This window comes from Musa acuminata, chromosome BXJ2-10 (genome assembly GCF_036884655.1).
Source record: "Musa acuminata AAA Group cultivar baxijiao chromosome BXJ2-10, Cavendish_Baxijiao_AAA, whole genome shotgun sequence".
NCBI lineage: Eukaryota > Viridiplantae > Streptophyta > Magnoliopsida > Zingiberales > Musaceae > Musa > Musa acuminata.
Window position 1 is genome coordinate 27,327,255 of NC_088347.1, and position 14,083 is coordinate 27,341,337.

The 14,083-nt window shown below is 44.2% G+C and overlaps 2 protein-coding genes across 4 annotated transcripts; both read right to left on the reverse strand.

Annotated features, from left to right (window-relative positions):
• Nucleotides 1-530: 530 nt before the first annotated feature.
• On the reverse strand, nt 531-3,462 carry LOC135624149 (N-(5'-phosphoribosyl)anthranilate isomerase 1, chloroplastic-like). The gene is made up of 5 exons (XM_065127553.1): nt 3,275-3,462; nt 2,798-2,859; nt 1,627-1,979; nt 1,356-1,519; nt 531-889 (listed from the first exon to the last, which is right to left on the reverse strand). The coding sequence occupies exons 2-5, from the start codon at nt 2,853-2,855 to the stop codon at nt 664-666; spliced, it is 801 nt and encodes a 266-aa protein (XP_064983625.1). The 5' UTR covers nt 2,856-2,859; nt 3,275-3,462; the 3' UTR covers nt 531-663.
• Nucleotides 3,463-3,740: 278 nt separating this feature from the next.
• LOC135625912 (uncharacterized) lies at nt 3,741-7,913 on the reverse strand. Of its 3 annotated transcripts, XM_065131048.1 has the most exons (8): nt 7,563-7,911; nt 6,339-6,449; nt 6,137-6,235; nt 5,882-5,992; nt 5,493-5,796; nt 4,858-4,997; nt 4,339-4,545; nt 3,744-4,260 (listed from the first exon to the last, which is right to left on the reverse strand). In XM_065131048.1, exons 1-8 carry the CDS (start codon nt 7,698-7,700, stop codon nt 4,012-4,014), a joined length of 1,359 nt encoding a protein of 452 aa, XP_064987120.1. In that variant the 5' UTR covers nt 7,701-7,911; the 3' UTR covers nt 3,744-4,011. The 3 variants fall into 3 exon arrangements, with proteins under 3 accessions (XP_064987121.1, XP_064987119.1, XP_064987120.1); XM_065131049.1 differs by having other exon boundaries at nt 3,741-4,545; nt 6,163-6,235; nt 7,563-7,707; XM_065131047.1 differs by having other exon boundaries at nt 3,743-4,545; nt 7,563-7,913.
• Nucleotides 7,914-14,083: the final 6,170 nt, after the last annotated feature.

A 14,083-nucleotide genomic window follows, 5' to 3' on the forward strand; every position in this document is an offset into this window, starting at 1 on the left:
TGGACAAGTGAGGAGTTTGGTGAAGACCATTACCATGTTAGAAGTTGATGTCACCACATCGAATCAAGTGTGAGGAATCTGTGCTCGGCATTAGATGAGAGTGGTTTATGAGCCTCAACCAAAAGTAATCAACCTAACACAACCATTGACAACAAGTTGATGAGGTCAACCCAACAGATAATAAATACGCACAATTTTCTTATTTCTATGATGACAAAAAGTCAATTTAGGCCACCCATTGATTTGATCGAGTTCTAAGTTGGAGCTCATGTTGCCAACCCAAGGCTTAAATGGGGAGAGCAAGAGAGAAGGAGAAGATTGTTTATGTTTAAGAAAAAATAAAATAAAGCAAGTAAATGGAAGAATATTGTATAAATGATTTCAAGTCACATTGTAAATAAAAATAAAAAAAAAATCATTTTCCAGGGAAAGGGTAAAAATACCACAAGAACATTACTTTGATGTCAACCTTCTTGCATGATTAATCACGATACTACTAATTGCGCAAGCTACCGGCCAAACCAAAAAAAAAAAAAAAACGATGATTCTTTATTCTGAAATTGTCAAGAATATTATGCAATTAAAGTTAAAATGTAAATTCGCTCAAGTGTCTCTTGATAATACAAGAAGGAAGTTGACATATTCTAAAGGTCATTACCAAATTCAATAGCTCAAAGATTTTACTTTGTTCATGAAGGAAGAGATTCTCGAGGGATCCTTTTGGATGCCATCAGAGCCACAAATGCCACTACTAACATCGACTCCATCAGGCATAAGAGTAGTGACTGCTTCGCAAACATTGTCAGCATGAAGTCCTCCAGCTAAAAGCCACCCATATTTGCTTCTCATGGATGGCAGCTGAAACCTTTGCCAATTAAATCCTTTGCCACTGCAAATAAGAGAAAAAGTTGTGATTTCATTTGCAAGTCTTTACATGTCAACCAGTACCAATTGAAAGAATTAGGCAAAATGCTTAAGATAGAGTAATTTTTTTCTAGTAAAGATAGCGAAAATAAAAATAGATGGTAGAGTTACATGGGCATTACAACTTAACCTCATTTAAGAGTGTCTGAAAGTGGCACAATGGGTATATGTGACTACTTCTCCATTAAAATATATTTACCTTTTTTTTTTCCCTTACACTGTTCATTACCAACTTATTAATTGTCATTATGAATCAGAGTGCAATTTGATAAACTATTTGTCACATATATGTCATAGCCTATTCGAATTTCTAATGCCAGGTAATAGAAGTATCCAAACTTGTATCATGTTAACCTTGTAAATTGCATGGAAGTATATATATATATATATATATATATATAGCGGTAGTATGCACTGAAGTGATTTCATACCTGCCACCTTGTGCGCTATCTACTAGAAGCCAATCAACTAACGAAGATTCCTCATCGGAGACATGATTGAGAAGGTTTCCATTTTCATCAACATGGAGGACATATATGATTTGGTTTTGCTGTAAGAGGATTGGGAGCGTGGAACGGGAACCATTCCCATGAAGCTGAAAAAAATCCATGAAAGAAAAATTAACAAGAAATATTTATTCAAGATGTCAATTTGGAAAATCGTTAGAACTTTGAAAATGAGAAGGGTTATGCTAATTGATACCTGAACAAACTCAAGCTCAGCTGCATCAGAAGCACGTAGTATTGTATCCGCATCATCATCTACAAACACACCAACAGGCTTTGCTCCACAGTCTCGTGCAGCTTTGGATATTTCTTTTGCCACCTTTGGCGAAACAGAACGCTTTGAATTTGGCCAAATGATCATGCCAATGAGGCTAGCACCAGCATTTGCAGCCATTTCAGCATCCTTGGTTGATGTAATACCACACATCTTGACTATAGGCTTAATCATCTTCAGTCCCTCTTCAGTTGATGAACATTCAATAGCATTCACAGGACCAGGACAGTTGGTCTTAAGGCATGATATGCTTAATAGTCCAGATCTTGATTGCCCTGAATAAGAAAATACAAGGTACGGAAGAACCAAAATTAAAAATTTTCTAAATGAGGTAAAGAAGGAAACACTGCTTTAGAGAATAGAAAAAGAAAAGTGTTATTCAAAGAGTATGCTGTCAGATAATCTTGTAGATGGTTAGCTCAATTCTATTCTATTTGTAATTAAAAGCAACATTACATGATTGAAAATTGATAGAAAAAATCATATGAAAGTTAGTGACCAATCAAACACATTTTCGAAATTTATTTGGAATAAATCAACCCCACCCTCCTACACTAAAATTTGCTTTTGGTAAAGTGCATATTATGTTCAACCGTAGGTAACTGTTGTGTGTGTGTGTGTATATAAACTAAAAGATTTTCTAAATGAGGTATCTCTAAAGACTAGAGGAAGAAAAATGTTACAACAAAGAGAATATAATTATCATAAAATCAAATCTATATCCAACTGTAACAGATTTTTCTTGAAAACAATTGCACCACTTATCAGATACCAGAACATGAATTTTTTCCATTTGAGATAAAATTCATGATTTTATTATTTTGATTTCCACATAGAGAATCAAGAAAAAGTCATTTTAACAAGGGAAATACCAGTTTTACCTGACCAAGTATGATATTCATCTTTTGCACTTTGTGATTTTCATCAGATTAAGTTAGTGAAATTTTAGCATCTGAACAGAGGAGCAGCTGTATGCTTAGTAGTCAGATGAAGGACAATGAAAATTGACTTGCAGAGCATGTTGTCTAGGGATGAAAATTAAATCTTCGACACAATCACATGAAGAAGACGCAATTAAGCCCACTAAACTTACCACCGCGGTGCAACGAAGGAAGCTGCGAATGTGAACATGCGACAGCAACAGTAGCCATTTTTCTGTAAGCAAGCACGAGATGAGCACAAGAAAAAGCAAACGAAAACAAAAACAAAACAAAACTGCCAAGAAGACATGATCTTCTACTCTTTACATCCGACTCGGCTTTTCAACGAACATGTGATGCGCAATGCGTTGGATGCAAAAATGAAACTACCACATTAAAATCGAAACATGAAATCCTTGCATGGTTAAAATTATTATATATATTTCTTACCACAAGTCAGAATCCAAAACTCCTATTTGATATGATGTTAAAGGGAGGTGCCAAATCGAACACTCCCGTGATGACAGAAACAAAAGAACTCCTTCGATTCTCAGAACAGCATATGGCTGTCCGAAAAAATTCGAAATAAAAAATCAAGGATCAAGAAACATAGAAAACCATCGATTCGAAAGCTTTAATCTGAATCGCACCACTGTTTGGTCTCTAATCGGCAAAGTCGATCTCTGTTTGGTTTGGCTTCGCCTCTCTCTCTCTCTCTCTCTCTCTCTCTCACTTCGACTGACGATTGGATTGCTATCCCAAAGATCCGTTAACATCTGAAGCGGATGATACGATTCTGACAAGAAGCGGATCCGAGATGGATCGACCCTGATCCGATCTCGGTCTCATCCGTTAACACCAACTGCAGCACCAGCCTCCATCTGCCTTCTGTATTATTCGTAATTATGGATATGACATGAAGAGCTTGTGAATGTCAATACATTTAGGTTGATGCCAAGAAACAACATTTATTTTCATGGTTTCTGATGTTAATTGCTAAGGAACACATTGAATTCATCAGCAAATGCCAAGCTGGTTTTATGGAACATAAATGAATCTACTATTACAATGTGCAACATTTGAATAATCAGATCAGGAGAAACAACATTTATTTTCATGATTTCTGAGGTTAATTGCTAAGGAACACATTGACTTCACCAATACATGTCAAGCTGGTTTTATGGAACATAAATGAACCTACTATTACAATGAACTTTATCTAATACAACATGAACTTTACTTCCTCACTGTAGAGGAAGGAATACATCAATGAAAGAAATCATGTCTAATGAACTCTGATAGTGAGCTCAACTCTTGCAATTTAACAACCTGCTATTCTTGGGGCTGACTACAAGAAATAGAGTTCTAAGTCATCCCGAGACCATTGCTAAGAAAGCAGTCCAAGGCCTGCCATTAAATCCTCCATTGTTATCGTCACTAAACCATCAGTGTCACTGCAATCAAAATCGAGTCGAAGATCCAAATTTTCACGAGCATTTGCAAGCAATGGGTTTATGAGACCCCCATTCATCTCTCTCCTCTGCTTCTCCGTGGTCTCTCTATCGATCAGTTTCGCAACAGCCTCAACGCTACAAGTTGGGTGGAGATTGAATCCATGGAGTAAGCTATTCTGATCCTGGTGATTCATTTTAATATGCAGAATTTGAGCAAGTTCAGTTGTGCTGAAGTCGTCGAAGTAAAAAGACTTGGTTACCCTTCTACGGAAACCTTCGTTTGATTCTATCACTCGTTTCATTGGCTCAGAATATCCAGCAAAAATCACCACCACCTTACCGCTGTCCATCACAGACATTATTTCTTCTAGTGCCTCTAAGCCATAGTCCTTGTCATCTGCTTTTTGCATTGGAATCAATCTGTAGGCTTCGTCGACGAAAAGAATTCCTCCCTCTGCTTCATTTATCTGGGACAAATAATTAATGCCACATTAGGATGTTTGATATAACAACTTTTTAACATCTCACAGCCACTGAATTAATGCAAGAAAATCAGATTTCAACAAACTCTATAGACATTTTAACAAATAACAGGCTACCAGCCAAAATTGTGATAAGCAATATATAGTGTATGGTGCAAATGGAGGGTCCATAAAAGTAAAGAGAAGCAACTCAAGGATTTTCTAGTGCATCTACAACAAAAATCTAACATTTCTTGATGTTGGGTACATAGCCCTGAAGCAGATATCTCTTGCAAAATAAGATATGTACATGTATACCTTGCGCCTTGTCTTTGGTCCAGTGTGACCCACAAATTCGCCAACTAGGTCAGTCCTTTGCACTTCTGTTACATTATCAGTAGGTAGAATGCCTACCATGTGGAGGAGTTTACCAAGAACTCTGGCGACCATAGTTTTACCTAAAATATCATGAACATTCTAAAAATTGATTCATTCAAATCCCAAAAAAATGCAAGGAGCATGGAAGAACAACTGAAGAGAATATTGTGCAGAAAACTTTATTAAGCCTCGATTAGATGCTACCACTAACATGTAACTATATGAAATTTCTGCAAAAATCCAAGATCAGAATTTCTAAGTATGAGTAGTCAACACAATCAAATGCATATACTTCCCCACTAAATAAGTGTTATGTTTAAGACAAATGAGAATAAGTGTTATGTTTAAGATAAACGAGATCTTGGTATCCTTTTTCTTAATAACCTATAGAACCCCATTTGAGCTAAAATTCACAACAAAGTTACAAGCAAAGGTCAATCTGATAACCAAATTGAAAAAGATAAACTCAATCAGAAGCCTTCAGTGCAGCATACCAATTTCTTGCCAACCTGGAAAATTGCATCACATGTTTTGCAATTTGTGAACAAGAGCCCATCATGTATAGTATCAAATACCTGTTCCAGGATTACCAAGGAAGGCCATATGAGGAGGCCTTCTTGGAGCTATACTTAATCCCAATGCTCGTCGCTTCTCATCAAAAAGCATACCCCTAGCCCATCTACGCAGTTGCATTTTGAGTTCCTGCAATCCCACAACATTTGAAATAGCTGCTTCAAACTCGGCCATTTTTGCTTTTGCCTCACTGCATGACTCAATTGCTTTGCGCTTTCTTTGCTCCTCTATATGCCGAAAAAGGAGTCCTTGAAGTTTCTCATTGCCAGCACCTTCTGAGAGATGACTTAAAGGGGTCATTCCCTCCTATGGTACAAAGAGTATAGTTAGATGTCTCTCTCAAAATGCTCTTTCAAGCTAATCTGATAATGCTGCATTAATTAAAGCATACATTATCTTTGACACTACAATCGGCATTGTAATCTAGCAGTGTGCTCACTGTAATGCAATCTTCTGCTCGTAGTGCATGCCAAACAGCCAAATGTAGTGGAGTCATTCCATTCTACAAATAACATGGCAATAAAATAAATGTAAGAGAATGTCAAAGCACAAGGTGTGAATCAGACACATTGCAATGTGATAAACTATAAAGCTTTGCAGTCCATATTTGGGTAACAAAAAGGGCAATTCTGTTTAAAGGACTTGCATTGGCTTTTGCCTCAAGAGAAGCACCATGTGTGAGAAGTAGCCTTGCTGATTCGCTGCAACCATTTTTTGCTGCCATGTGCAGCGGTGTTTCACCATACTGCAAACAGTACACACCAATTCCAGTTAATAAAGCATTAGTTGGGATTTGGGAGGGCAATCTACTTAATACGGATAAGAACATATCATTTCTCTCAGCCTACCATGTTCTTTGCCTCCAACTCAACTTTCTCTGGGCGCTTCCATTCAAGCAGGAACTTGACGATACTGGTATTGTTGTATCCAGCAGCCACATGAAGCGGTGTTTGTGCCATCTACATCAATGGTAAATCTATTAAACATCTTGTTGCAAAAAGAAAGAAAAGTATATAATGAAACCAAAAGTTTGACAAGATCTAAACTAAGTACATCTAACTACAGGAGCAATCTGAATATCACAAATGGCACCAAAATAGTTAAGTACCATGGCATGGGAAAGAAAAAAGTAAAAGATAAAAAAGAGTCTACGGCCAAAAGTTCATTGATTTAAGAAACGCATATGGTGACAAAAGTGGTTCCGAATGCTTAAGGTTCCTATTTTGACGAATCAATTTCAGGAAAGGTGCAAATCATCTGAGATTGTAATTAATGGTTTTGAAAAGATATCATATAGACAGTAGCAGTAGGCAGAGGTTAAGACTTCTACCGACAAAAATTCTCTACCAAGTCAATGATGAATATTGTTTGGAAAAATCATCCACAAAATCCAAATTGCAAACATAAATGTTTCACAATAGAAGATCCCTTTGATTTTGAGCACCTAAACCAAATTTCATGGAAGATAAAACAGATGGCAGAATAAGAAGGCAACAGAGACAAATTTCTTTTTTCTTTTTGACCCTGGAAAAACCTCGCAAGAGAAGAAATTTCTTCCGCTACTACCTAACTGAGATCATTGACAACGGTTTCAACAACTATAAAAAGAAAGATTCTTTCAAATGCAAGTATGTTTCTCGAAAAGAAATGAAGAAGGCAACAAATTTCTGGAGGAGACCTCACAAAGAAAATGCAATTTCCTTAGATCGGGTAAAATAAATAGAAATATACATGAAAGAAGTAGAAGTATGAATCACACTAAAAACAAATTATTAAAGAAATTGCTAAAAAAAAATAGAGATTAAAGGGAGCTTAAGAGCGTCAAAGTGAACCGACAAATTCCTAATGGGCATTACAAATATCTATATCCTATTTGATAATATAAAATCTTGATGAAAAGCGAGAAAAATGAGGAGCGCGACACAATCGAAGAGCAAAACGAGTCGGTCGAAAGCAACGGATCTGCCGAAACAAAGAAGAGAGGAGAAGGATTTGTACGACAAGTCAACCGAGAACGACGAGATCGGAACGGGAAATGCTGAAAGTGACGAGGAGGAGAGTCAAGGGCCTACGACGGCGTTCCTCGCATTGAGGAGCGACGGGTTCTCCTGGAGCCGCCTCTGTAGGCCGAGGAGGTCTCCGGACTGGGCGCAACCGTGTATGGTGGCCGCCCTGGCAGATCTCGAACGTTGATCGTGGTTTCCCGGCATCCCTTCTCCCGCCTCCTCCTCCTCCCTCTTTCCCTCTCCCGACCACCTTTTCTACCACACTGTCACGACCTGGAATTGCCTATGGCGTGAGGCACCCTTGCGGCCAAAGACTCGAAGCTAGCGTGCGCTGCCAAAATCGCGGATCACCCGTGCGGCAAAGACGCGAACTTAGCTTGCGTTGCCTAAGTCGCGCTTCGCCCTTGCGATCTTGCTCCGCAAGGATCAGCCACTTTGTAACCTCTCGTAGGTCCCGAAGGACCTGTAAAAGAGAAAGAAAGTTAGATCGAAAGAACGAGCAACGGACAAGTCCCGAAGTCTCGCGAAAAGGGAAGCTTTACAAGCAAATCGTCGAACACCTTGTGTGCACAAGAGAAAAGAGGGAGAGGGAGGAAAACAAGGCTTTCAAGGATGAACGAACAGCTACAAGCCCACAAACAGCCGCTCACCTGGTCCCAGGCGCAACACCAAGTTCCCGTAAAGGTCACGTGCGAACTTGCGAAAGAGTGTTCAACGCCCGGTATATAACCGAAGCCCCATCCAGCCCGGTGCCACCTGGGGGGTTCCTGGGGTCTGAGATGGCTGACATTTTGCTTTGACGAGACAGTTCGCCGCGCGAACCCGTGGCACGCGAAATTTGGGCTGATTTGGGCTGTTTTGGGGTTGTTTTGCTCGGTTCGGTGAGCGGTCGCATTGCAGCGCTGCAACTTGTTCGAACTTACATATTTACAAGCAAAATGACCCAAAACCATAAGAAAACCTGCTGTCAAGCAGCTGTACAAGCGGGTGTGAGCGACGAACGGAACGTTGAACGGAGTTGTTGCGGGTGCGCGACGACCGTTCGTGACATTCTCCCCCACTTAAACTGTCGACGCCCTCGTCGACGCTTGTTGGTAGTTGTTGATGACTTCTTCTTCATGTCGCAGGGCGTCTTCAGGCTCCCAACTGGCTTCAGTTCGGGGAAGCTTTCGCCACTTCACCAAGTACTCTGTCTGCTCCGTTCCGTTGGGTAGCTTTATCTTGCGATCCGCCAGAATGGTTTCCACTCGCTTCTCGTAGGAGGCTGTGATGGGAGGTAGCCGAGTTGGAACACTTCGAGAAGCATCTTGCGGATCCGAATGGTAGGCCTTCAGGTTGCTGGCGTGAAGAACGTTGTGAATTTTGAACCACGCCGGCAGCTGTAACCTGTAAGAAACATTGCCTACCCTGCTGATAATTGGGAAGGGCCCTTCATACTTACGCACCAATCCTTTGTGAACTCTGTTCCTGAAGAATTGGAGGGATGCCGGTTGGAGCTTTACCAACACCAAATCGCCAACTTTGAACTCTTGCGGTCGCCTTCCCAAGTCAGCCCACTTCTTCATCTTCTTTGCCGCCTTCTCCAAGTAAGCCCGCGCAATATCTGCATTTCGATGCCACTCCTTTGCGAAATGATAGGCTGAAGGACTACTTCCAGTATACCCAATTGCCATGGTGTGCGGAGTCGACGGTTGTTGTCCTGTGATAATTTCGAAGGGGCTTTTGTTGGATGCAGAGCTCCGCTGCAAGTTGTAGGAGAATTGGGCAATGTCCAACAGCTTCACCCAATCTCGTTGATTGGCACTCACGTAGTGCCGAAGATACTGCTCCAAGAGCGAATTTATTCTTTCAGTCTGACCATCCGTTTGGGGGTGGAGGCTTGTAGAGAAGTATAACTTTGACCCCAACAATTTGAATAGCTCGGTCCAGAATCGTCCCAGAAACCGAGCGTCTCGATCACTGATGATATTGTGTGGGACTCCCCAATACTTCACTACGTCTCTCATCATCAGTCTGGCCGCCTCTTCTGCTGAACAGTGTAGGGGAGCAGCAATGAAAGTTGCATACTTCGAAAACCGATCGACTACCACGAGTATCGATCCGAGTCCCCCTACAGGTGGCAAGCTTGATATGAAGTCTAAGGAAATGCTCTCCCATGGCCTTTCTGGTACGGGCAACGGCTCCAAAAGTCCCACCGGCTTCCGCTGCTCCACCTTGTCTTGTTGGCAAGTAAGGCACGTCCGAACATACTCCTCCACATCAGTCCCCATCTTTGGCCAGTAGAAGGCCCTCTCCACGAGAGCCAACGTTCTATGAATGCCGGGGTGTCCAGCCCAAAGGGAATCGTGACACTCTTTTAAGAGTTCACGCCTTAAATTGTCCACTCGGGGAACATAAACCCTATTCCCTTTTGTGTAAACAAGTCCCTCCTGGACCCAGAATCGTCGTGCCTTGCCTTCTTTGATGAGCTGCATCAGGATAACTGCCTGGGGATCACTATACAGTCCATCTCTGATTCGGGAAAGGAAGTTGGAGTGTAACTGACTCGCTTGGCCTCTGCCCTCCAGTTGTGCAGCATTCACGCATTCCACTTTCCGACTCAGCGCATCGGCCACGACATTCGCCTTCCCGGGCTTGTACTCCATTGCCATGTCAAATTCAGCCAGGAAGTCCTGCCACCGTGCCTGCTTTGGGGAGAGCTTCTTCTGAGTTTGGAAATAGCTCAGGGCGATGTTGTATGTCCTCAGCACAAATCGCGACCCGAGGAGGTAGTGTCGCCAAACTCGTAGGCAGTGGATCACCGCTGTCATCTCCTTCTCATGCACTGGATACCGCCTCTCGGTCTCGTTGAGCTTGCGGCTCTCGTAGGCCACCGGATGACCTTCTTGCATGAGTACTCCACCAATAGCAAAGTCCGAAGCATCTGTATGGACTTCAAAGGGTTCTCCATAGTTTGGCAATTTGAGCACTGGTTCTTCTAGAACAGCAGCCTTCAGATCTTGGAATGCTATCTCACATTTGTCAGACCACTTCCAAGGCTGCTCCTTCTTCAGCAACTCCGTCAGTGGGGTTGCCCGCTTCGAATATCCCGCAATGAAGCGTCGGTAGTAGTTGACGAAACCAAGGAAGGATCTCAACTCTGGCACCTTCTTTGGAGTTCGCCATTCCGCCACTGCTTGCACCTTCGACTTATCCATCCGAATGGAGCCATCACCGATTCGATGCCCCAAGAATAGGATCTCAGTTTGAGCAAAGTAGCATTTCTCCCTTTTTACGAACAACGTGTTCTCCCTGAGAACCTTGAAAATTGTCCGAAGGTGCTTGACGTGCTCCTCGAGCGTTTGGCTGTAAACGACGATATCGTCAAAGTAGACGACCACGAACTTATCCAAATACTCCTTGAATAGCTGGTTCATGAGAGTACAGAATGTGGCCGGAGCGTTGGTTAAGCCGAAAGGCATCACCAAGAACTCAAACGCTCCATATCTGGTCACGCAAGTTGTCTTTGCTTCATCGCCTTCAGCAATGCGCACCTGCCAATATCCCGACCGAAGGTCGAGTTTCGAGAAATACTTCGCCTTGCCTAATTGATCGAACAAGTCCGCAATGAGCGTGATGGGATACTTGTTCTTCACTGTTACTTTGTTGAGGGCTCTGTAGTCGACGCATAATCGGAGACTCCCATCTTGTTTCTTCTGGAAGAGAATTGGAGCTCCGAAAGGTGCTTTTGAGCTGCGGATGAGACCACCGCTTAGCAGTTCACCTAACTGCTTTCTGAGTTCTGCCAACTCTAGTGGGGGCATGCGGTAGGGTGGTCTCGCTGGAGGCTTCACTCCTGGCTCCAACTCGATACTGTGATCCACGCCTCTGCGTGGTGGAAGAGTCTTCGGCAACTCGGGTGGCATAACGTCTTTGAACTCCTTCAGGACGTTCGCCACCACAGCAGGTTCTTGAATGGCCTCTTCGTTGAGTGGCTCTAGCTTCATAGCAGCCACGAATGTTAGTTCGTCCTTTCGCACCCCTTTCTTCAATTGTAACGCCGAAATATGTTGGGGCTCCTTGGTTCCTCTCCGAGAGACGGGAACCACGCAGGGGTCATCGCCTCCCATCATACATAGGGAGTTCAAGAACGGCATCGGCACCAACTTCGCCGCGTGCATAAATTCCATTCCAAGAATCACTTGGAAGTCGTCCAGTGGCACGGCCATCATGTTGGTGTTTCCGCTCCAAGTCCCGATTTTGATAGGAACACCCTTCGCCAACCCGGAGATTCGCCTGGCCTCCGAGTTCACCGCTTTCATTCGGCTTGGGCTCTTCTCCAAGATCAACCCAAGTCGTTGTGCCTCACGATCGGCTATGAAGTTGTGGGTAGCGCCCGTGTCCACCATTGCACGGGTCATATGGCCATTCAGCTTGATGTCTACGTACATCAACTCACCACTTCCTGCTTTCTGTTGCTTTGTCTTGTTGTTCTCCCCCACTTGACCCCGCATAGCGTTCAACAAACGCATTGCTCCCATTCGGGGTCCTTGCGACTCTTCGTCATCGCTGCTGGATTCTGAACTGCTCGAGCTAAGAGCAACAGCTTTGCCCTTGTCCGATCGGGGAGGGTGGATGGAAGCCATCAAAGCATTGAGTGCCTGCTTCTGTGGGCACTCCCTTACCATGTGCGGTCCTCCGCACAAGAAGCATCCTCCAGGTTTTGAGGCCTTGCCTTTTGGGTTCGGCCCTTTGTGGGAGCTCTTCTTCTTTTGTTCGCCCCCGAGCTCCTTCCCTCGAGAATGTTTTGGAGGGCGATTGCTTGAAGATTGTTTCCTTCTCGCCGGGTCTTTAGAGGAAACAAAGTCGGTGAGCCTTTCTGCAGCTGCAATTGCCCCGACCACATCGGTAACATTCCTTCGATTCAGCTCTTGTTGGGCCCATGGTTTCAAACCATCAAGGAAGCTGAACAACTTGTCCTTCTCGGACATGTCCTGTATGTCTAGCATTAGTGCAGAAAATTGCTTCACGTAGTCTCGGATGGTGGTACTTTGGCGGAGTTGTCTCAACTTCCTTCTTGCGACGAACTCTGTGTTCTCCGGTAGGAACTGAGTTCTCAACTCCCGCTTCAAGTCTTCCCATGTGTCGACTCGACACCGACCTTGTTGGATCTCCTCCCAACGAGTTCGCCACCAAAGTTTTGCATCTCCGTTCAGATACATTGTTGCTATAGAAACTTTGGTATCTTCAGAATCGGGCCTCGTAGCTCGGAAGTATTGCTCCATGTCGAACAAAAAGTTCTCGAGCTCTTTGGCATCTCTAGCCCCTCCGTATCCATGGGGCTCAGATGCCCTCAAGTTTTGTGGCGGTGCAACGCGGGGGTTGCCTCCTCCCGCATTTAGCGTTCTTGTGAGCATAGCCACCTTTGCCGTGAGTTCTGCCACAACATCCTGTAAGTGTAGCACAGAGTCCTTGGTGTCATCAGACAGTCGGTCGACTAGGGCCTCGACCTTGTCGATCCTGGACTCCGCTTCCTCTTGCGAGCTCTCTACCCCAACAAGCCTTTGTTGGCCATGGTAGAGTTCCTCCATGCTCGCTTCCAGAACATCCAGGCAGGTTTCCGTCGTCGTGAGTCTCTCTTTATGACTCTTTTTCCCCGTTAGCGCACCAGATTGCGCTTCCTCCGCTCGCGGAGAGTTGCCAACTTCTCGCTCATCCTGTTCGCTGCCGCGATCCTCGTGAGCGGCTCCAACAGCATGAGAGCGAGTGTGCACATGCAGCCCACCTGCGGCTGCTTGGGGCAAGGTTCCGGCTTGCCCCGTCTTGCTTGATTCGCCACGATGCTTTGCCATGGCGAAGTTGCGAAGTTCGTTCGTTGTTCGATCGAAGAGCTTGCCCGCTCTGATACCACAATGTCACGACCTTAGCTGGAATTGCCTAAGGCGTGAGGCACCCTTGCGGCCAAAGACTCGAAGCTAGCGTGCGCTGCCAAAATCGCGGGTCACCCGTGCGGCAAAGACGCGAACTTAGCTTGCGTTGCCTAAGTCGCGCTTCGCCCTTGCGATCTTGCTCCGCAAGGATCAGCCACTTTGTAACCTCTCGCAGGTCCCGAAGGACCTGTAAAAGAGAAAGAAAGTTAGATCGAAAGAACGAGCAACGAACAAGTCCCGAAGTCTCGCGAAAAGGGAAGCTTTACAAGCAAATCGTCGAACACCTTGTGTGCACAGGAGAAAAGAGGGAGAGGGAGGAAAACAAGGCTTTCAAGGATGAACGAACAGCTGCAAGCCCACAAACAGCCGCTCACCTGGTCCCAGGCGCAACACCAAGTTCCCGTAAAGGTCACGTGCGAACTTGCGAAAGAGTGTTCAACGCCCGGTATATAACCGAAGCCCCATCCAGCCCGGTGCCACCTGGGGGGTTCCTGGGGTCTGAGATGGCTGACATTTTGCTTTGACGAGATAGTTCGCCGCGCGAACCCGTGGCACGCGAAAACGGGGCTGATTTGGGCTGTTTTGGGGCTGTTTTGCTCGGTTCGGTGAGCGGTCGCATTGCAGCGCTGCAGCTTGTTCGAACTTACATATTTACAAGCAAAATGACCCAAAACCATA

Coding starts and splice junctions, on each gene's coding strand:
- LOC135624149 (XM_065127553.1), bottom strand. CDS start 2,855: ATGGCTACTGTTGCTGTCGCATGTTCACATTCGCAGCTTCCTTCGTTG. Junction 1,980..2,797: donor TCCTTCGTTGCACCGCGGTG/GTAAGTTTAGTG, acceptor TTTCTTATTCAG/GGCAATCAAGATCTGGACTA. Junction 890..1,355: donor GATAGCGCACAAGGTGGCAG/GTATGAAATCAC, acceptor TCTTATTTGCAG/TGGCAAAGGATTTAATTGGC.
- LOC135625912 (XM_065131047.1), bottom strand. CDS start 7,700: ATGCCGGGAAACCACGATCAACGTTCGAGATCTGCCAGGGCGGCCACC. Junction 6,236..6,338: donor AGTTGGAGGCAAAGAACATG/GTAGGCTGAGAG, acceptor TACTGTTTGCAG/TATGGTGAAACACCGCTGCA. Junction 5,993..6,136: donor CTCTTGAGGCAAAAGCCAAT/GCAAGTCCTTTA, acceptor TGTTATTTGTAG/AATGGAATGACTCCACTACA.